General features: G+C 43.7%; 1 protein-coding gene across 1 annotated transcript; it reads right to left on the minus strand.

The window, feature by feature from the left end:
* Nucleotides 1–12398: 12398 nt before the first annotated feature.
* LOC308110317 (scavenger receptor cysteine-rich domain-containing protein DMBT1-like) lies at nt 12399–19964 on the minus strand. The gene is made up of 14 exons (XM_080464543.1): nt 19813–19964; nt 17756–18544; nt 17229–17672; nt 16828–17142; nt 16165–16683; nt 15764–16078; nt 15125–15619; nt 14724–15038; nt 14391–14599; nt 13808–13959; nt 13174–13416; nt 12925–13084; nt 12706–12781; nt 12399–12606 (listed from the first exon to the last, which is right to left on the minus strand). The coding sequence occupies exons 1-14, from the start codon at nt 19874–19876 to the stop codon at nt 12596–12598; spliced, it is 4107 nt and encodes a 1368-aa protein (XP_080320669.1). The 5' UTR covers nt 19877–19964; the 3' UTR covers nt 12399–12595.
* Between the last annotated feature and the right edge of the window lie 1839 nt (nt 19965–21803).

The following is a 21803-nucleotide window of genomic DNA, read 5'->3' on the forward strand; positions in this document are numbered from 1 at the left end:
ATTGTGCTCCTCTAATATTTCACTATATTTGATGGTCTTAAACATTAAAGTAGGAGGAATATTTCAAACAATAAGAATCGCAGAAGGAAGCAGATACTATATCATGGCAGTGTCGATATCGACGGATGGATGGAGTGTGTGAGATTGATGATTGACAGAGTTCACAGACGTTTCTCAAGAATTTCAAGGATCTATGATATTTACATATGTAACCCTCTCACCATAGGCTCGTACTGAGAGGAAATCTTTACAATTAAACTGATAACGTGATTGCCCCTTTAAATAAACACTTCTAACTCAATGGTGAAAGGGACATCTCAATGTAATGTAACGTGTCTAGGGTAATGTAGCAGGAAATACAAATAATATCACAACCACAAGAAAGAAAATCAAACTCTGTATTGAACACAAAAAACAACAATGATTTGAATGAGAATAAACACTTTGAATGAACCAATAATAAATGAGTGAAAATAAAATAGACCCGGGATTGATCAGATACTAATCTGTCACCCAAAGTGCACTCTCGAGAGGTTTAATGTTCGTTGGCGCGCTTTTTGTTGGAGCTCATAGAGAGGAAAGATGACCTGAGCACAGTTTCAGAACTGGGCAAGTCCTACCGCAAATGTAGACTCCCTGTCAGCAGGCTAGCCTCCCTCATGGCAGGACGACCCCAGCTGACAGGCAACTCTGACACACCTGCAGGCAGACGTTCCTGGGCACAGGCAGCCTCCCTGTTGCCTTGCAGTTGTTCCCAGCTCTCGTGCCGACTGGAGATCCCCACGTGCGTCCTGTCCTTGTGGCTCCGGTGAGCTAAGCTAACGTGGCTAGCTTGCAACTCAGAGACAAAGACGTCCACAATTGGCTCCGTTAACAATGTATGGTCAGTGTGATAATGCGGGTGGATAGAAAACCCCTTTCACAAGAGTAAAGAATTAAGAAGGCCACAAACTCTGAAAAGACCTTAAACTATCTTTCGCCCCTTGTCGTGTGTCTTCTCCGGCTCGTATCCCTTTTCCTTTTTTTCCGGCCACCCTCATGGTATCCCTCCGCACTCCCCTTAAAACAACAAAGTAGTCCCTTCCTGTTTTGTCATCAGGAACAGATAAACAACAAATAATCTTTACCTGGTAAAAATAACATATACAAACTAATAGTAACAAATAAACTGATTTTATCAGGTTATTACACTCTCCCCCCACTAATTGAAAAGGCATGCCCTCATGACTTTGTACCTTGTTCAACAAACACTTCAAAACAATCAAGCAACAAGAGGCGTGCCAATCCACTGAAAGAAACAAGAAACATGTTTAACTACAGGAGTAGCAGTAATACTGGGATTGCCAAGCGTGTCATAGGTTAACCTGAGAGGGGTTCGTCTGAGTCTATGCGCACGTCTGGTGTCGGTACAAAGGTCAGCATCAAACTCAGTGTCTGTCCCAAGTTCTGTCTCATTGTCATGAGTCTGTGGAGGCTCAAGCTCTTCAATAGTCCCGGCAGTCTCCGAGTCTCTCTCATCCTCACGTGTCTCTGTCAAAGTGATAGCATCCATTGTCTGTGGCTGTTCACTCTCATCCCTCCACAGGACATCAAGGTCAAGACTAAAAGGTTCAGGAGTTTCTTTGTCCCCTCTATCCTCTAGATCTCCATCCTCAAACCATACACCATGTTCCTCGTTCTCTGAGTCAGAACTTTGTTTATCATCGACAACAGGTCTTCCTTTTCCACTTTCCTGCATGTTGTTGAGTGATGTTAATGGTGTCTGTTCGTTGTCTGATGGGTCAGCATTCTGGCAATGTCTCTTTCTCCTCCTGCGCTGAGTTTTGATAGGAGGCACAGTTTCAGGGTTAGCAACTGGGTGAGTCACAGTTTGTCCCAGGGGCAGCAGGTGATTTCGATGGAGGATTTTGGTGGGTCCCTCTCCATTTGCTGGTCTTAACCGAAACACGGGCAAGTTTGACATTTGACTCTCCACAATGTATGGGTTAGAAGCCCAACGATCAGCCAACTTGTGCTTCCCTGGCAACCCCAAATTCCGGATCAGAACTCTATCCCCAGGCAGCAACTGTGTGAAACGGATCTTTTGATCATATCTTCGCTTGTTGTCTTTGTTCTGCTTAGCAGCGGCTGCTTCAGCAATGTTATATGCAGCTTGTAAGTCCTTCATATCACCAACGTACTTGAGGTAGTTTTTCTGTCGGGTTCCATCACTTGATGTTCCAAAACAAAGGTCCACGGGCATTCTGGCCTCACGTCCAAACATGAGATAATAGGGCGAGAACCCGGTGGCTTCATTCGGAGTACAGTTATAAGCGTGAACCAAGTGCGCAACATGCTGACTCCACCTTTTCTTTCTGTTTGGCTCTAGGGTCCCCAGCATATCTAACAAAGTCCTATTGAATCTCTCGGGCTGAGGATCTCCTTGGGGATGGTAGGGAGTAGTTCTGGATTTGTCAATGCCAAGAATACTTAACATCTCCCGAATAAGACAACTCTCGAAATCACGTCCTTGATCACTATGCATTCTTTTCGGCAACCCATAGTGAACAAAGTACTTCTCCACCAAAACTTTAGCCACCGTGGCTGCTTTCTGGTCTTTTGTGGGGAAGGCTTGAGCGTACCTTGTATAGTGATCGGTTACAACAAGGACGTTTTCGGTATTACTGGAGTCTGGTTCGATGGATAAAAAATCCATGCATACGAGATCTAATGGGCCATCACTGTGCATATGAGACAATGGAGCAACTCTCCGGGGTAGAGTTTTTCTCCGAATACAACGCGCACATGTCTTGCAATAGTCCTCTACTGCCGTTTTCATCCTAGGCCAGTAGAAGCGGTCTTTGATTAGGCCGTAGGTCTTATCAATGCCTAAATGACCAGAGTCATCATGTAATGACTTCATCACCACCTCCCTGTACTTTTCAGGCAAAACTAACTGGGATCTATGGGATTTGCCAGGGGGGGCTTGTGACTCTGTACAGGACACCCTGCTGTATCTTGAATCTATCCCATTCTCTCAAGAGCAATGGACAGGTCCCATGTTTAGTCCTATCAACTCGTGATACATCTCCATGTTGAAAAGCTGTCCACACTTCTCCAATGGCAGGATCATCTTGTTGAGCTTCAGACAGCTCTTTTTGACTCAAAACCGGCATTCCTTTAGTGCTCAGGGTGGACAAATTACAGAAAGCCTGTGGGAGGGCCTGCACTGGGGGCACTAAGTGATCAACTGCTCTCATTAGACAATGACCCATCGACTCAGTTAATGCACAACTCTGACACATGGCTCTCACGCTCTCAGCGGAGATGTTTTGCCACCTCTGTTCTAAAACATCTGTAGAGTGTGACCGACGAGACAGCGCATCTGCGTCAATGTTCAGGGACCCAGACCTGTACTTTAGACTGAAGTCATAGGTAGACAAGGCTGCTAGCCAGCGGTGACCCGTGGCATCCAATTTAGCAGATGTCAAAACATAAGTCAATGGGTTATTGTCTGTTCGGACTTCAAACTTAACCCCGTAAAGGTAGTCGTGCAACTTGTCCACCACGGCCCACTTTAACGCCAGGAACTCAAGTTTATGAGCGGGGTAATGTTGTTCAGAGGGAGTTAAGCTCCGGCTTACAAAAGCAACTGGTCTTAGCCCCTCACCCTGATCTTGGTACAGCACCCCACCCAAACCTTCTCGGCTAGCATCTACGTGCAGAACATAGGGTAAATGTGGGTCTGCAAAAGCCAATACAGGAGCTTGAGTAAGTCTCTGCTTCAGCATTTCGAAGGCTGCCTCACATTTATCATCCCATCTACTCCCAAAAGGCTCAACTGGGTTAAGGTAATGTCTGTTCTTGTTCACCTTCGACTTCTTGACAGTGGGCGGATACCCGGATAACAACTGGTTCAAAGGATGAGCGACTTTTGAGTAATCCTTCACAAACCGTCGATAGTATCCACAGAACCCGAGAAATGACCGCAGCGCAGTCACTGTCGTTGGTCTGGGCCATGTAGTTACCGCTTCTGTCTTTTTTGGATCTGTTGACACACCGTTTTGGGATATGACATGTCCCACATATGTCACTGAAGGTTGGCAGAACTGACATTTGTCCAGTGACAACTTGAGGCCCTCGTCTTGGAGTCGGTCAAGCACCTTTAACAACCTCTCCTCGTGCTCTTCGAGTGTGGCACCAAACACAATAAGGTCATCGAGGTAGACCAAAACTTCAAGCAAGTTCATGTCTCCGACAGTTTTCTCCATAATGCGCTGAAAAGTCGCAGGAGCCCCTGACACTCCTTGCGGCATCCTTTCAAATTGGTAGAAACCAACTGGACAAATGAAAGCTGTTTTCTCCTTGTCGGCTTCACTCATTGGCACTTGATAGTACCCACTCCGCAAGTCTAGCACACTAAACCACTTGCTGCCATTTAGACAAGCCAATGCGTCTTCAATCCTCGGCACCGTGTACTGGTCCGGGACAGTGCGCCTGTTTAAGGTCCTGAAGTCAACACACATCCTTATTTTACCATTCTTTTTCCTCACCACTACTATAGGGGAGGCATAAGGGCTTCGTGACTCAGTAATGACCCCAACATTCTTGAGTTGTGCTAAATGTTCTCTCAATGCCTCAACATCAGCAGGTGGCAGACGACGAGACCTCTCCCTGAATGGTTTGTCCTCTGTGGTTTTAATGGTGTGGTGAGTGCTTTTACTGCATCCCACATCAAACTCGTGAGTGGAGAAAACTTCACTTCGTTCCATGAGTTTCTTTACCAGCCGCTCTTTCCATTCCCCCGAGACAGGAGAATCTCCAAACTCGAAAGAAGCTGGTGTCACCTTATCCGTGGAGTTATCACTAGCCTTGTTGCTCACTGCATGTGACGGCATCACCTCTACAGGAAACAGGTGAGCAATTGGCATCCCCTTGGTCAGTACGACTTCTTTAGCTGACACGTTTCTAACAAGTACAGTGATTCTCTTGGACATCGCGGCCGAAGACGCCTGCAACTCTGACCTTACTAGGATCTGCTCAGGAAACCTTGAGTCATCCAAATGCTCATCAGGTGAATCAACAAGAATCGCTTGTGTACTGGGAATTCCCTGAAACTTTGGAACACCTGTCACTCTCGCTACCCCTCCAGGGCGCAAGATTATGGGTTTTGCTTGAGTGAACCACACATTCCCTCTTTTGTCATCATCATCATCATCACTCGGGAGCGGCAGGTAAGCTAACTTTTCAAACACATTCTTGAAAACAGGGTGAATATGCCTTGTGTTCAAAAAGTTCTCCCCTCCCTTTTCTTTACAGCTCTTTAGTAATCGCCGCACAGTAGGTGTGTTTGTGCCAACAAGAATGGATGCCTCGCCTTTAACCGTGGGATCAGGACAGACCAACACAAGGGCATCAATGGCCTCAACCACTCCTACATCAGCCTCCATGAACTCCAGCCTGATTGACAAATAGCCATCATAAGGGTAATCAGATGGGCTGAGACCCCATATCTGCAAAGCACTGATGGATGTCAACGGCAAATGAGCCAGGTATCTGTCATAGAAGGATCTGTACAACAAAGTAACTTGAGAACCAGTGTCGAGGATAGCTTTAGCATAAACACCTTCAATCTGTACTGGTACAGCTGAATTAGGGCCTACTAAGCCTTCAGGTATAGTGTTGACCACTTTTCTGTCATTGTTGATGCACTTGGTGGAGCATGTCTTGACCATCGGGATACCAGGCCGCTCCTTTACTGGGTCCCGCGGTAGTTTCCCGATTTCTTGGCGAGTTTGATCAGTCGATTATTGACTCTCTTAAGGTTCTCCTCACCATCACACTCTCTTTTGTAATGTCCATCCTCACCGCACTTATAACAGAAAATCCCTGGTTTGTCCTCATCATAGCGGGACTTTTGTGACTGATCATTTCTCCTGAATCTCGCTCTAGCAGGGATTTCAGCCTGTGGTTCATAGGTGTCTGATTGAGTTCCGACTGCTGTGGCTTTAAGGTTCACCATCTCGGCCTTCATGACACTAATCTCTTTCCTCAGCTGTTCCACTTCTGAGTTTTCTTTAGCATCATCGTTTGGTCTGGGGACCGAAACAGTGCTAGACAGAACTGTGCTTTTGAAATCATGTCTGCTCTGAAGCGCATCTTCCTCCTCCCTCACTTCTTTCAATAGTTCACTGAAAGTAGGAGGTGCTCGTAACTTATGGGTCATGCGGATACGTAGGGCAATCATGTCACTGGGTAACGCACCTCTCACAACCTGGTCAATACGAAGCTGATCCATTTCAGAGACCTTGATCCCGCCTTTTCTAAACACACAATGCAGCAATTTATCTAACCTCAGCAGATAACTGGAAAGTCTTTCACCATCATTTTGAAATGTGTGCCGGAATCTCACAAGAAGATCAGAAGTACTCTCAGTGGTTCCAAAAGCCACCTCTAAAGCCTGCATATAGTCGTGTGATGCAGCTGCTGGGTTCTGCGTTTTCAAAAATCTGACAATGTCTGCAGCAGGCCCCTTTAAGCTTTCCACAATTCTCTGTTTTTTCACAGCATCACTGCACTGCCACTCTTCCAACAAATGCATTGTCTGCTCTGCCCAAGCATCATACTCCTCTTCTCCACTAGGGATAGGCTTGACTCCAGAAAACGTGCGAAGCTTGCGGTAGCTATGGGTATCAACAGGGCTGGTGTTACACTTGTCCACTATGGAACTCAGAGCATTGATCAGTGCTGTGTTCAAATCTAGTGGGGATGGGTTCACAAACCCCTGGATGTCAGCGACAGTCTGGCCTTCCTGCTCTAAAAAAGACAGAAGTTTATCTTTAAACACTTCCTCTGGTCGGGAACCAGGAAGTATTTGAACAGGCCAAGGACCGGCCTCCCCAGGAAGTCCAACACAGTCAGGCAGGCTTTGCTTTGTCAAGTCAGTGGAAGTCTGAATGAGCAAAAACTGTGTCTTGGTGGCAGTGTCTACACAGCGGTCAACAATCTTTGATCTACCCAAATTTTTTACTTGACCTAAAGCTCTGAGCAGTACATCGTCTGTAACATCAGGAGCAATGTTACTCAGCACTAGTGCATTTTCATGAGCTAACTGTTTTCTTTTACACCAGGCTTCAATCTCAACAGCATCCATTTTGGAAGTTACAAAAGTTACACAAAATGTTTACTATGATTGCCACAAACACCTTTATACATCAACAGAAAATGAAATAACTTTTATCCCGGACGAGCCCCCAAAAATGTAACCCTCTCACCATAGGCTCGTACTGAGAGGAAATCTTTACAATTAAACTGATAACGTGATTGCCCCTTTAAATAAACACTTCTAACTCAATGGTGAAAGGGACATCTCAATGTAATGTAACGTGTCTAGGGTAATGTAGCAGGAAATACAAATAATATCACAACCACAAGAAAGAAAATCAAACTCTGTATTGAACACAAAAAACAACAATGATTTGAATGAGAATAAACACTTTGAATGAACCAATAATAAATGAGTGAAAATAAAATAGACCCGGGATTGATCAGATACTAATCTGTCACCCAAAGTGCACTCTCGAGAGGTTTAATGTTCGTTGGCGCGCTTTTCGTTGGAGCTCATAGAGAGGAAAGATGACCTGAGCACAGTTTCAGAACTGGGCAAGTCCTACCGCAAATGTAGACTCCCTGTCAGCAGGCTAGCCTCCCTCATGGCAGGACGACCCCAGCTGACAGGCAACTCTGACACACCTGCAGGCAGACGTTCCTGGGCACAGGCAGCCTCCCTGTTGCCTTGCAGTTGTTCCCAGCTCTCGTGCCGACTGGAGATCCCCACGTGCGTCCTGTCCTTGTGGCTCCGGTGAGCTAAGCTAACGTGGCTAGCTTGCAACTCAGAGACAAAGACGTCCACAATTGGCTCCGTTAACAATGTATGGTCAGTGTGATAATGCGGGTGGATAGAAAACCCCTTTCACAAGAGTAAAGAATTAAGAAGGCCACAAACTCTGAAAAGACCTTAAACTATCTTTCGCCCCTTGTCGTGTGTCTTCTCCGGCTCGTATCCCTTTTCCTTTTTTTCCGGCCACCCTCATGGTATCCCTCCGCACTGCCCTTAAAACAACAAAGTAGTCCCTTCCTGTTTTGTCATCAGGAACAGATAAACAACAAATAATCTTTACCTGGTAAAAATAACATATACAAACTAATAGTAACAAATAAACTGATTTTATCAGGTTATTACACATACATATGGTGATTTCAGTCAACATCAGCAATTTGTTCTCTATATAAAGACGAGTGATTCTTTGGGAGGACAACAGTGTCCAGCAGCGTAAAGAAGCAGCGTCCAGCAGCAGCGTCCAGCAGCAGCGTCCAGCAGCAGCGTCCAGACCAACAAACATAAGTGTTCAACTGCTTACTTTTTACTTTGTTACTCTTTATCTGATTTTAAAATGCTCTTTACCATCATTTTAATGCAATTTGGCTGCTGCTCTTCAACAAACTGAGAATTTCCTTGCAAAATACTAAAGGTTTTTGTTTCAGGGAATCCATCAAGACTTGAAATATCTGAGCTTGAGTCCAGGAGCATGTCGTGGTCTGATGTTTTACAAAGAATGCATCTTGTGGAAATAGAGATTATCAGTGAAACTCAAGTCTTTCATTGACTGAATTAATTCTGCTTTATTAATCCCCTCGAGGAAATTCCTTTTTTCCACATTGAAATGACGATGATGGGGGTCGAGGATCTTGCTCAGAGACATGAAACTTTTAAAATGGATCCTTTTCTGCATTATAGTGAAACAGTTTGATATTTTATCGTTTGTATGTTCACAAGTTCAAAGTCAAGGTGAAACATATCGTCTCCAATTAGTGTGAGAGCCCGCAGGAAAACTGAAAGTACAACATTTCACATGAGACTTTGTGTGCCTGCCACTCGCTGCTGACTGGGGAAAGTTTCTGCAAAAATCTGTGAAGGTGAAACCAAATTATGAACAAAAGTCAAAACACACTATTCACAAATTTTTTGATGCTCTTTGTGTCTGTGCGCCCAACGCTGCAGGACTCCTTTTACACCAAAAATCCAGCAGAATAAAAAAAAACATTAAAATCACACAGGCAGTAGGCTAGTGATCCTTCCACCTCTCCTATTAAAGAGGCAGGCACACAGAATAACCAGGACAAAGGTTCTACAATCCACACAGTGTTGATCCTTTTAATTGTGTGCAGGACATTCCCTTGTCTAGACACACAATTTGTACAACCTGATGTCTACTGATGAATCTTTTTGCTTATTTTGATGCAGGAATCCAAAATGCCCGTCAATCAGATTGAGGTTTCCCTGAACAAAACCGGGGAGGCTCAGCTCACTGCAGATGGCTTCAAAAAGGTTGAAGGCCCTCCGAACAAACTACCTGGAGGCAACAAGTTCTACCTCTGGTACAAAGAAGAAACTGGTGTCCAGGCCATCACCAGGATTCAGTTTTCATACACCACTGAGATGGTAGAGGCCCTTCAGGAAGCAACGTACCGCCAGGTCCACAAGAACCTCAATGCTGCAGGATCCCCGACCTATGTGTGGTTCCTCAAGGGTGCCACTGATGCTGACATGGCCATCATGTCTCCAACGGTGTGCACGATGAAGCCACGAAGATTCAACAGGGCCGGGAGAGGCTGACCTGTGATCTGAACCAGGCCGTTGGAGGACACTAGGCCTGCCTGTGGGTGGAGAGAGAGACCCCGGTGTACATCAGTGGGATCACCTCTTCCTGGTCCCAATATAGTGGCCTCTTTCAGCAAGGTTACAACAGGATGGATGACTACGCCAACAAGTTTGTGGAGGAGGAACGGGTCTACATCTGGTACCTCATTACCACTGACAGTCAGAGTGCCATCGGGGATCTGAAGTTCTCCGAGAACCCAGACCAGAATTACATCAATGTCGACGTGGATCTGAACATGGGGACCGGAAGAGACCAGCTGTTCCTGTGCTACAGGATGGATGTGAATAACCCCATCAAAGGCATCGGGATGCTCACTGACCAAGCGGTCAGTGCCTATCAGAATACCGGTGCCGTCGTCCAAAAGATGTACAAAGCCAGCAGCTACTCTGGAAGTTATACCTTCCACATGGGCTTCTATCGCTGAGCTGCGGTGGTGACCGAGCTGAGCCTGCTCACTGAGAATCATGCAGCCCGTCCTAAATATCACTTTGACCACTTCATTCAATGAAGGTTTCTTCTTGAGTGCAAAAATGTTTGAACTACAATTTAAACCCACGAATCAAAATGTTGCTCACATGATGAAATGATTCTTCATCACTTTCTGCTTCAATAATATTCTCCTTTGCATTTGAAATATGAATTATTCTCATTATTTCTTCCTTTTGGTGAAACATTGAAAGACATCATCGTGGTGGGAATCTACACAATACACACTAAAATACTACAACACACTGTGAAATACCACAACACGTTGTGAAATACCACCACACACTGGGAATTACCACCACACACTGGGAATTACCACCACACACAGTGAAATACCACAACACACAGTGAAATACCACAACACACACTAGAATACCACAACACACAGTGAAATACCACAACACACAGTGAAATACCACAACACACACTAGAATACCACAACACACTGTGAAATACTACAACACCCACTAAAAGACACCAACTCACACTAAAAGACACCAACTCACACTAAAATACCACGACACACACTAAGATACACTAACACACACTAAAATATCACAAAATGCGAGCCAATGTGGACACCCTGACTTGTTGAATGTTGTTGAATATGGTGTTGTCTTGGATGATGTGGCCTTGAATTTCACATAATCTGATTTCATTATTTTCCAAAACCAAGTTTACAATGGCAGCTTCCTGTACCCCGGTGAACAATTAACCCCTTCCTCCAACATGGTTGCGTCTCAGTCCTTTAGAAAAAACAAATATATAGGGCTTGGACAATGCAGCCTAAAGATATTTCCCCCACAGTAGAGTAAATTGTTCAGGAAACTTGTACAGTTAGTGTATATCATCAGCCATTCATGAAGTAAACAGGTGTCACCCAACTGATACACTATGACATGAGGTGTACTACATAGTGTGAAAGAAATGTTGGTTCCATACCTGTGCTCCAGTCTAAATGTCCGGATGACAGAGGCGACAGTAAAACGGCTCAAGTTGGGCTGCACTCTCTGTCCAGCTTCTCGCATTGTCAGCCCCTGGTTGATGACATGATCAACTCAGGTTGCTCTGATTTCATTTGAGAGTTGTAGTCCTCTTTTGCCATGAACTCCTCTACCAGCTCGACCCCTATCTCTCACTCTCACTCTTCCTCCCCCTCTTCCTCTTCCTCTTTCTGCAACGTCTTCCATTGTTGTTGTAAAAGAAAGAGGTGCTCACCTGTGGTCTTTTTCTAGTGCCTATTTCCTGATTGAAGTGTTAACAATTAAGCATCCAGGTGTTTGGCCAGATGGGACATATATTGGCCAATTAGCTCAGGTGGCGTCATTTTGAAAGGCAGTGTTTTGAAATTGCACACATGTGACTTTATGTCAGATTGTCATCTCTTATGCAGAGAACCGTGTTCAGTTCATTTAAAAAGTACCATTTTGAATTGCAAAATGTGTGTAAAGCACAAAAGGTGTTTAGGCTTTTGGAAACTTGAGAGGAGGTTTTGCTCTCTGTGTGTCAGGTAAAATAATTGTGCTATGGATGTCATTTTAGTGTGTTTGCAATTGGAAAAAAATGTATTATGCTTCAGCCATTCTTTGTGGTAGTTTTAAGTCTATTTTAAACAGTTTTCTTCAGGGTTGCTTCTTTTAATTCCAAGTGGTTTGATGTGGAGTTTGTCACTGTGATAGTTTTGTTTCTCCTTTGACAGTTTTGTATGTATTTGTGGAAGCTATGTCTCGCCTCGTCATAGTTAGAGTTAGTCTCTTTGTCTCTTTGAGGTAGTTTGCGCTTTTCTGTGATAGTTCTGTGTCTCTTACTGGTACCTTTATATTTATTACTGATTTGTGGACAATTCCAAATGTTTTTCTCTGTTTCACTCCAAAGAGAGACAAATACATCCTGAAAAAGATTACTTTTAATATAACATTGTCAAAACCTCGGAACAAGTTGAATATCAAAAGTTAAATTTGAGACATTTCAACATTATTGGACAGTTTAGTTAAAAAAGAAATCTAGTTCTCCGTTTGTAGCAAATTCTCCCTCACAATATGCCTTTGATGATAATGCGATTAAATCAATGCTGAATCAGTGATGTGTCAGTTTGACTGTGTATTGTGTGATGTCTGACATGAACACTGAATTTCAGAGTAAATAAATTAGGAATGTTATTGACTGTGATAGAATTGGGATTACAGTCTCAAATGAAAATAAACAAGGAGATGCAAAGAATGAAACATTTTATTTTCTTATTAAACTTTTTTTTCAACCATTGTTGCACAGATTTGGAAATGACAGGAAGTACAAAGACTAGCAAAATGTCAGTATACACAGCAAAAACCTTCATTTTTCATATCATGAGTAAAAAACAATATCACAAAGTTGGGTTTGGTTTTGATGTTTTGTAGAGCTCATGCCATTTAATTGGCCCCTAGAGATAAAAAAGATACAAAAAGTGTTTTATTAATTCAGACATTAGTCTCTGTGAGGATACATTAGTCTTGAAGTGAGACTTGTGGGTCAGACTTACAAGTGATTGGCCCAAAAGAGATGGGAGTCCCTGAAGCAGAGCTGAAAACCGAGCGATTTGTTCTCCTTCTGCAAGACTACAAGGTACAGGGGGGTGAGGGGAGGAGGAGAGAGACAATGATTAGTATGGATGGGGATAAGGGACATGCAAAAAATGTTTACTTGTCTGTCTGTCAATACTGCTATTTGTGGGGCTGATGAAGTGAAAGTTGTGACTCACAGTGAAGCAGTTGTACTTCCTCATGTCACAGAGGGTGAGGTTGCAGTGAAGATACACGTCTCTGTGTTTACCGCTTTGTAGGAAAAACAGAGCAGAGAAACGAGCCCGTGTTGATCTGCCGTTCTCAATCACCTGCACCTGCCGGGGGTCAACGGAACACCTTGCAGGAAAGATGGAGGACATCATCGGGGTCATTACATGTCACAGGGTCCCACAAGGCTTCTGCTGTTTCTGAGGAGGTGCACATACTTGTTCTGGATTAAAGGGTATTTCACAGGAGTATGAGGGCTTCGAGAGTGACTTGCGAAGCAGTCCTCTAGAACAACAGCAAAGTATGGACCCCTGTCCTGCACAGAGACTCCCACATACAATGGGTTGCCCACTGGCATGGTGACAGGGCCTGGCGGGTAGGTTTCATTGAAGGAAGGGTTACGATAAAGAGACATGGCAGCTGTCAGTTTTCCGCCCACACCCGAAATGCCCCCTTCCTCCCTGTCAAAGAAAAAATAAACAGTTTTAAAAAATGTAATGTGAAAAAAAGCCACCACATCCTGAAGGTCATCAACTTCTGGATCTTCTCTGGTTTTAAGGTTAATGTTATCTAAACCACAAACCCAATGTAAAGTAAACTTGGGGTTCTACTTAATGACAATATCAATAAAAATAACAATAGTAATAATAATTATGATTATTATTAGTAATAACGTCAGATGATAAAGTCTTTTTTTTTCGAAAACTAAGAGGTAAATGTTTTACATAAAGAAGAGTCATACCAAGAAGACCGTATTGTAAAGACAAATCAAATTAGTATCAAATCAATAATCTTTACAGTTGCAAATGTTAGCCGACAAATAGCAAATGATGTCACCAAATGGTTACTTACACAAGGAGGGGCCTGATGAGCACATCAAGGGTGCTGTCTGCATCCAGAGGATACGTGCAGGAGATGGGAACTCTACTTGGAGCGCTGAAGGAAGAATTTTGTGCTGAATAGATGAATATGTTGTTGATGTATGTAACGTGTGTACGGTTGGTCTGAAAGACAGATGATTAAATTATCAGTGGTTAGAAAAATGGGAGAAAAATAGGGCAGCTATGGCACATGTGGAAGTAATTAGTCAATGCCCCGATTAGGATAAATAAGTGAAATAAACTTCAGATTACAGTCTTAAGTCTAATAATCAATACTAGATTATTACAACCTGGAAATATAAAAATGATTATGGATTAAGCGCCCAGGCATCTGTAAACAGCACTAATGATAATCTCCTCGTGAGATGATGTAGACATCAGATTGAGACTTCTCATTGTATTGTGAATGCCAACTAAACTTATTTAATAGTATCGCCACTTCAGAAGTGCAAGTAACTTACAAATAGGCCACTTCGCTCATGATAAAATTTCAAACTTGTCACGAGAAGCTGTAGCAGGACACACAATACTTTTGTCAAAGAAAGAATGAATACCTTCATTAGATTTCCACAGGCTTCTGGTTGAGTGTCAACTTCATACCAAATCCAGCCATAACTCTGTCTGACCATGGTGCAGTTGCGATCAGCCAAGTGGCCAGACAATGGGTTGTACCCGGAAGCTACCAGGCTACTTGCCTGCACTCGTATTTGCATTTTGCTCTGTTGACAATAAAGATCAAAAGCATGCTGTGGTGGATGTGGCGCTAAAGGGAAAGAAAAGAAAGAAAGAAAGAAAAGAAACTGAGATCAAATCATTTATGTGGGGATTTTTGGAAATTAAAAATATCATTAGTGTTAAAACATATTAAAGCATGGAAATGCCCTCACCTTCACATATAACGCTGGAATCTTCATAATGACCACAGTTGTGGGTCCCAAACCCGAGATGTCTGCAGTCTGATATGGATGGTTCATTTCCATAACAATAGACGTCGTCCAACCAGATGGGCCCTGTGCCAGGTCCAAAGGCTGCATTAGATAAAGCTGATCGGGCCCTTCCACAGTCCAGCTGTCTGCACACCACATTGGCATTGTCCAGGTCCCAGTGGTCATCACACACTGTCCCCCACTGTCCAGCATGGAAGATCTCCACTCTGCCTGAGCAGCGGTTCCCAGAGTTAGCCAGCCTCACTGGTGAACTGCCTAAAAGGAAGAGAAAGGAAGTCAAGATGAGAAGTGGGGCAATAATACAGACTGCAGTGTTTCTAGCTGCACAAATCTGTACTCACCCTCACAGACGACTCCAGCATCCTCACTGTGGTGACAGTTGTGAGATCCAATCCCTTGGTGGCGGCATTTAGACAACTTTGTTTCACTGCCTGTGCACATGACATTGTCCAACCAGATGGGTCCACTGCCTTGTCCAAAGCGTGCATTTGTTGGTGCTGAGAGAACTCTGCCACAGCCCAGCTGTCTACACACCACCTCAGCATCGAGCATGTCCCAGGCATCATCGCACACCGTCCCCCACTGTCCGTAGTGAAAGATCTCCACTCTGCCAGAGCAGGAGCTGTTTCCTCCATTGACCAGGCGGACCTCTCCCTCAACTGCTGTGACGTTACCAGGTGGTGTGGTGTTGGTGTAAGATGGTGTTGTGGTTCTGTTGTAAGATGGTGTTGTGGTCCTGTTGTAAGATGGTCGTGTGGTTGACAATAATGGAGGTCTGGTTGTCATGTTCACAGGTGGAAAGGTCGGCCAGGCTGTGCTGTTGCTTTCTGACAGACCTGAAAGAAAATATTCTGAGAACTAAGAAGACAACAACAGTTTGTGCAGAAATAAACATTTCTCTGTATCACTGAGTTCATTTTATGATTAAATGTGAGCAACAATAATTGAAATCTACTCAAAATGTTCTCATGAATGATTACCTTCACATATAACGCTGGAATCTTCATGATGACCACAGTTGTGGGTCCCAAACCCGAGATGTCTGCAGTCTGATATGGATGGTTCGTTTCCATAACAATAGACGTCGTCCAACCAGATGGGCCCTGTGCCAGGTCCAAAGGCTGCATTAGATAAAGCTGATCGGGCCCTTCCACAGTCCAGCTGTCTGCACACCACATTGGCATTGTCCAGGTCCCAGTGGTCATCACACACTGTCCCCCACTGTCCAGCATGGAAGATCTCCACTCTGCCTGAGCAGCGGTTCCCAGAGTTAGCCAGCCTCACTGGTGAACTGCCTAAAAGGAAGAGAAAGGAAGTCAAGATGAGAAGTGGGGCAATAATACAGACTGCAGTGTTTCTAGCTGCACAAATCTGTACTCACCCTCACAGACGACTCCAGCATCCTCACTGTGGTGACAGTTGTGAGATCCAATCCCTTGGTGGCGGCATTTAGACAACTTTGTTTCACTGCCTGTGCACATGACATTGTCCAACCAGATGGGTCCACTGCCTTGTCCAAAGCGTGCATTTGTTGGTGCTGAGAGAACTCTGCCACAGCCCAGCTGTCTACACACCACCTCAGCATCGAGCATGTCCCAGGCATCATCGCACACCGTCCCCCACTGTCCGTAGTGAAAGATCTCCACTCTGCCAGAGCAGGAGCTGTTTCCTCCATTGACCAGGCGGACCTCTCCCTCAACTGCTGTGACGTTACCAGGTGGTGTGGTGTTGGTGTAAGATGGTGTTGTGGTTCTGTTGTAAGATGGTGTTGTGGTCCTGTTGTAAGATGGTGTTGTGGTCCTGTTGTAAGATGGTCGTGTGGTTGACAATAATGGAGGTCTGGTTGTCATGTTCACAGGTGGAAAGGTCGGCCAGGCTGTGCTGTTGCTTTCTGACAGACCTGAAAGAAAATATTCTGAGAACTAAGAAGACAACAACAGTTTGTGCAGAAATAAACATTTCTCTGTATCACTGAGTTCATTTTATGATTAAATGTGAGCAACAATAATTGAAATCTACTCAAAATGTTCTCATGAATGATTACCTTCACATATAACGCTGGAATCTTCATGATGACCACAGTTGTGGGTCCCAAACCCGAGATGTCTGCAGTCTGATATGGATGGTTCGTTTCCATAACAATAGACGTCGTCCAACCAGATGGGCCCTGTGCCAGGTCCAAAGGCTGCATTAGATAAAGCTGATCGGGCCCTTCCACAGTCCAGCTGTCTGCACACCACATTGGCATTGTCCAGGTCCCAGTGGTCATCACACACTGTCCCCCACTGTCCAGCATGGAAGAGCTCCACTCTGCCTGAGCAGCGGTTCCCAGAGTTAGCCAGCCTCACTGGTGAACTGCCTAAAAGGAAGAGAAAGGAAGTCAAGATGAGAAGTGGGGCAATAATACAGACTGCAGTGTTTCTAGCTGCACAAATCTGTACTCACCCTCACAGACGACTCCAGCATCCTCACTGTGGTGACAGTTGTGAGATCCAATCCCTTGGTGGCGGCATTTAGACAGCTTTGCTTCACTGCCTGTGCACATGACATTGTCCAACCAGATGGGTCCACTGCCTTGTCCAAAGCGTGCATTTGTTGGTGCTGAGAGAACTCTGCCACAGCCCAGCTGTCTACACACCACCTCAGCATCGAGCATGTCCCAGGCATCATCGCACACCGTCCCCCACTGTCCGTAGTGGAAGATCTCCACTCTGCCAGAGCAGGAGCTGTTTCCTCCATTGACCAGGCGGACCTCTCCCTCAACTGCTGTGACGTTACCAGGTGGTGTGGTGTTGGTGTAAGATGGTGTTGTGGTTCTGTTGTAAGATGGTGGTCCTGCGGTTGTGGCGACTACTGGTGGTGTGGTTAAATACTCGGGTCCATACGGCTCTGTCAAAAAAAAAGTGAATATATTAAATGCAAAAATTCTTTTTGTGTGAATACATGTGAAGATTTTTCTTTAGAATCATCACCTGAACAGTATGCAAGTTGACATGTCGTTGGCGCTACCAGTTTGTAGACATAGTAGCTTCCATAGCAGCGTTTAACATGGATTTTGTGATTTGTGAAATGGCAGCAACCGTTTATCCAGGTATTGCACACAGTGCGATTTACAATTACACCTGAGTCTGTGGGATGAGGTTCAACTAACCACAATGGAGCATGTGTCCCACACCTATTCATCTCTGGACACCTCTCTGGGATACGAGCATTGGTTCGCCCCTGGAACATACGATACCAGCCTTGCCAGTGGCGATCTCGATCACAACGGTCTCCATTCCCACTTAAATTTGTTGAACGCCATTCATCGTTCAGTACAGTGTAGACCTCACAGGGGTCAACACATCGAGCAGTGCCATTACTCAAGATGCAGTCCATGCCTCTACGACAAATCGTTCCCCCACACACAGCCTGGAAAGACTTTGATGAAACATCTGATGTGATTTCTGACACGGACTCCACGCATTCAAAGGAGCCTGGTGTGTTTTTGCAATTCTGACGTGAGTTGCAGGGAGAGTCTGGGAGGGAGCACTCGTCAACGTCCACGCACCCCTCTTCTGGTGACCAGCGGTAACCCGGGCTGCAGCAGGAGGAGTCACTGCACAGTTTGGCGTCATAGCAGGTCAGACCATCACCTACAAAGCCATCTTTGCACAAACAAGTGTAAGGACGGACGTGGTCCGAGAATGTGTCTCCGCGTCCTCTTTGATCCAGGCAGGAGGCCTCAGCGTGACATGAGTCACAGCCTGTGGTCAGGATTCCTGTAGAACGGCAAAAGGACAGTTTCACATATGTATTCGCAGTAATTAAAATCACTAAACTAAAAATGAGTGCGACATATTAGTGAATATCGTGCTGTGTATTTGTGTGCATGCCAGGTCACACTTCCTAAAAAAAAAGATTAAATGAGTTCATGCCACATTTTTAGAGGCAATTTAATGGTTATTTGATATCTCATATCTTCAACTGTAAACAGAAGGAGTAGACCTGCCACGTACCACAAGTTGGAATATTCACAATGTTTAGCTGATTACGATCATTTTGTTTTGGCTGTATTTTCATATACAATTTGTACATTATGTTCTGTGTCATATCTAAAAGAATTTACAACTTATTTAAAAAAAAAAAAACAATCATGATGCTTTGTTTGCATGTCTATAAAACTTTGAATAGTTTTGGGACTAAAAACATCTCAGATTTACTAGTAGAATATGAAACATACAGAAGCCTGAGGTCCACATGAACAGGTTTAATAAGTGTTTCAGAGTCCGAAGAAACAAGGAGAAGCAGCCTTTAGTTCCTACACTATTCACCTGAGGAGCAAATGATCTGAATACACATTTCTTTTAAACCAGACATTAAAACACTATTATCTGCTTGGGCTTTCAAATAAACTATAGATTTGACTTATTCTATTACATTTAAAATAGGTTTGTACCCTATCACTTTGTTTTAATATATTTCCTTAATTTCCTTGTAAAGCACCGTGAATTGCCGTGTGTTTGAATGGTGCTATACACTGTAGTTGATTTGCCTTGCCTTGCATGTTTTCTCCACTTATCTCCCACAGTCCAAAAAAAACATTATAATATTGTGAATTTGAGCATGTGTGAACTGGTCCTGTGATGAACTACTGGCCTGCTCATGATGCGCTCTGAATTTGATATAATAGTTTAAAAGATGGTGGATGGATGTTGCACTGTGCAACATGCCAAGGTGAAGGATTAGTATAAAGTCACATTTACATCTGAAAGAAAAGATGGCATATTAATCATATATAACAGGAGCACCACAAATTTACTTAACCAGTTTTAAAATTACTGTCCTAGATGATTATTTGAATTTCGAAATCAGTCATGAAAATAGGAATGTGTCGTTGTGTTGGCGGTGAACTTTTAATCAGTCTCGCAATAAATCCAATCCATTCGAGTAAAAACAAACAAACAAAAAAAAGGAGTAAAAGTCTCAAAAATCTAATTTCAATGGCAATTTATCTAATCTTAGGTGACAGAAAAGCAGGTGGTTTTACCTGAGGTGCTTCCTGTGAAAATATGCAGAAGTACGAGCAAAAGCAGGCCCCCTGGTGCCCCCATCCTTCAGCAGCAACTCCTGCAGTGTCACCACAGAGCAGGGCCGTGAGAATTTATAGGCCTCTATCTGTGTCACAGGACAATAAGAACTGATGATTAGTGAAAAACATAAATGAGCAAATAGCAGCATCAGTTCATATGACGTAGGTTGAGTTACTTATTGAACACGGTGAGTCAACGGGAGGGGTCAGCAATTATAAACTTAAGCCAACTTCCAGTAACTTCTAACCAGGAACATGACATGTACAGTAAGTGCATGTCTTTATCTTCTGAGTGATCACGTCCTTGAGTCTGGAGAAACTAAAGAAATGAAACCTAACCCACTGTATGTATACAAACAGTTTTTTATGATTAATTTTGTAATTTTATGAAGCTTGTTCTCGGGAAACATTAAAGATAAGAAAAACACCATGTATCAGACGAGCAAAGTTTACTTTCAACCTCCAGAGAAAAAGATTTCTTATGTGTGTTTCTGGTATTTTATTGATATCTTATATAAAGAATGACACTCTGCAGTCATCCATTCATCTTCTTTCAGTCAGGAGAGTCCAGATATCTTTGTCCTGCTTTACTTCCTCCAGTTCCTCTGGGTTCAAACCCCAAAGCTGCTTCCGGACCAAACCAGAGATTTCATCTCTCCAGCAGGTTCTGGGTCGATCTTTGGGCCTCTTAACAGTCAGTCGGCCTTGATAAACTTCAAATGGGAAGTTAACTGGGGGCAGCTTGATCAGATAACCAAATAACGTCAAGTGGCTCCTGCAGCCAAACTTATATTTTCATTGCTCTTCATCATGATTCACTGAATGTTGAACTATGTAATGAGTGACAGAGAAACCAGGCAGGAGATGTTTTTTAAGATCACTTCCTTACGTCGGACTGTAGTAATGAGGATGAGAATATGAAAGAATTTTTTGAGAAATTAGACCTACGGAAATTATCCGAAGAACAAAAGAAAGATCTTGATTCAGCAATAACTCAGGAGGGAATTGTGAGGGTTATTAAAGGCTTACCAAATGATAAAGCTCCAGGCCCTGATGGGTATACGGCAGAATTTTTTAAATGTTATGTGACCGAGTTGACTCCTCTATTATATGATATGTACATGGAATCATTTGAGAGAGGGGAACTATCTCAAACGCTATCTCAAGCTCTGATTACACTTATTGTGAATGAGTGCAAAAACTATCGGCCTATTTCTCTGATATCTCTGGACGCCAAGATATTGTCAAAAATTTTAGCCAATCGATTAGACAAAGTGGCATGGCACTCCATAGAGCAATCTGCAGCAGCACCTTTACCACTAATAAACTGTCTGTCTAGCAAAATTAGGAAGGGTGACAAATTCCACCCTATTATATCACATCTTCAGGAGATGTGGAAAAAAATTCTAAAGATTGTAGATGTTGACCCTTATTTAAATTGCACATCGAGTATTTGGCTGAATCCAAAAGTTTGTGTTAATAAAGTTTCCTTCTTATGGACCGAATGGTTGGATAAAGGGATTGGCACTATGGGGGACCTGTACAGTGGGAATATAATTAAATCATTCGAGGATCTATCACAACAATATGGGCTGGGCAGGAACCACATGTGGAAGTACTTTCAGATTCGTCATGCTTTGAAAGGAGTGTTTAGTTCACACTATCAGGCCCCACAGACTGCAGATCCAGTAAAGGCAATTTTTAAGATATTTGGTGGGGGGCGGGAGGCTTCAAAATATTACAAGTTGTTGTTCAGCCTCGGTGAGAATGAAAACATGGCCTCTCTGAAATGGGTATGGGAAAAAGATTTAGGGATTTCTTTTGATGACCAGGAGTGGGCAAGAATATGTGCCAATGGTGGTACTTTATCCAGAGACCTAAGAGTGAGACTAATGCAGTTTAAAATATTACACCGCTTTTATTGGACACCAAGTAGATTATTTAGAATG

This window comes from Lipophrys pholis (assembly GCF_963383615.2).
Source record: "Lipophrys pholis genome assembly, chromosome: 5".
NCBI classification, from domain to species: domain Eukaryota; kingdom Metazoa; phylum Chordata; class Actinopteri; order Blenniiformes; family Blenniidae; genus Lipophrys; species Lipophrys pholis.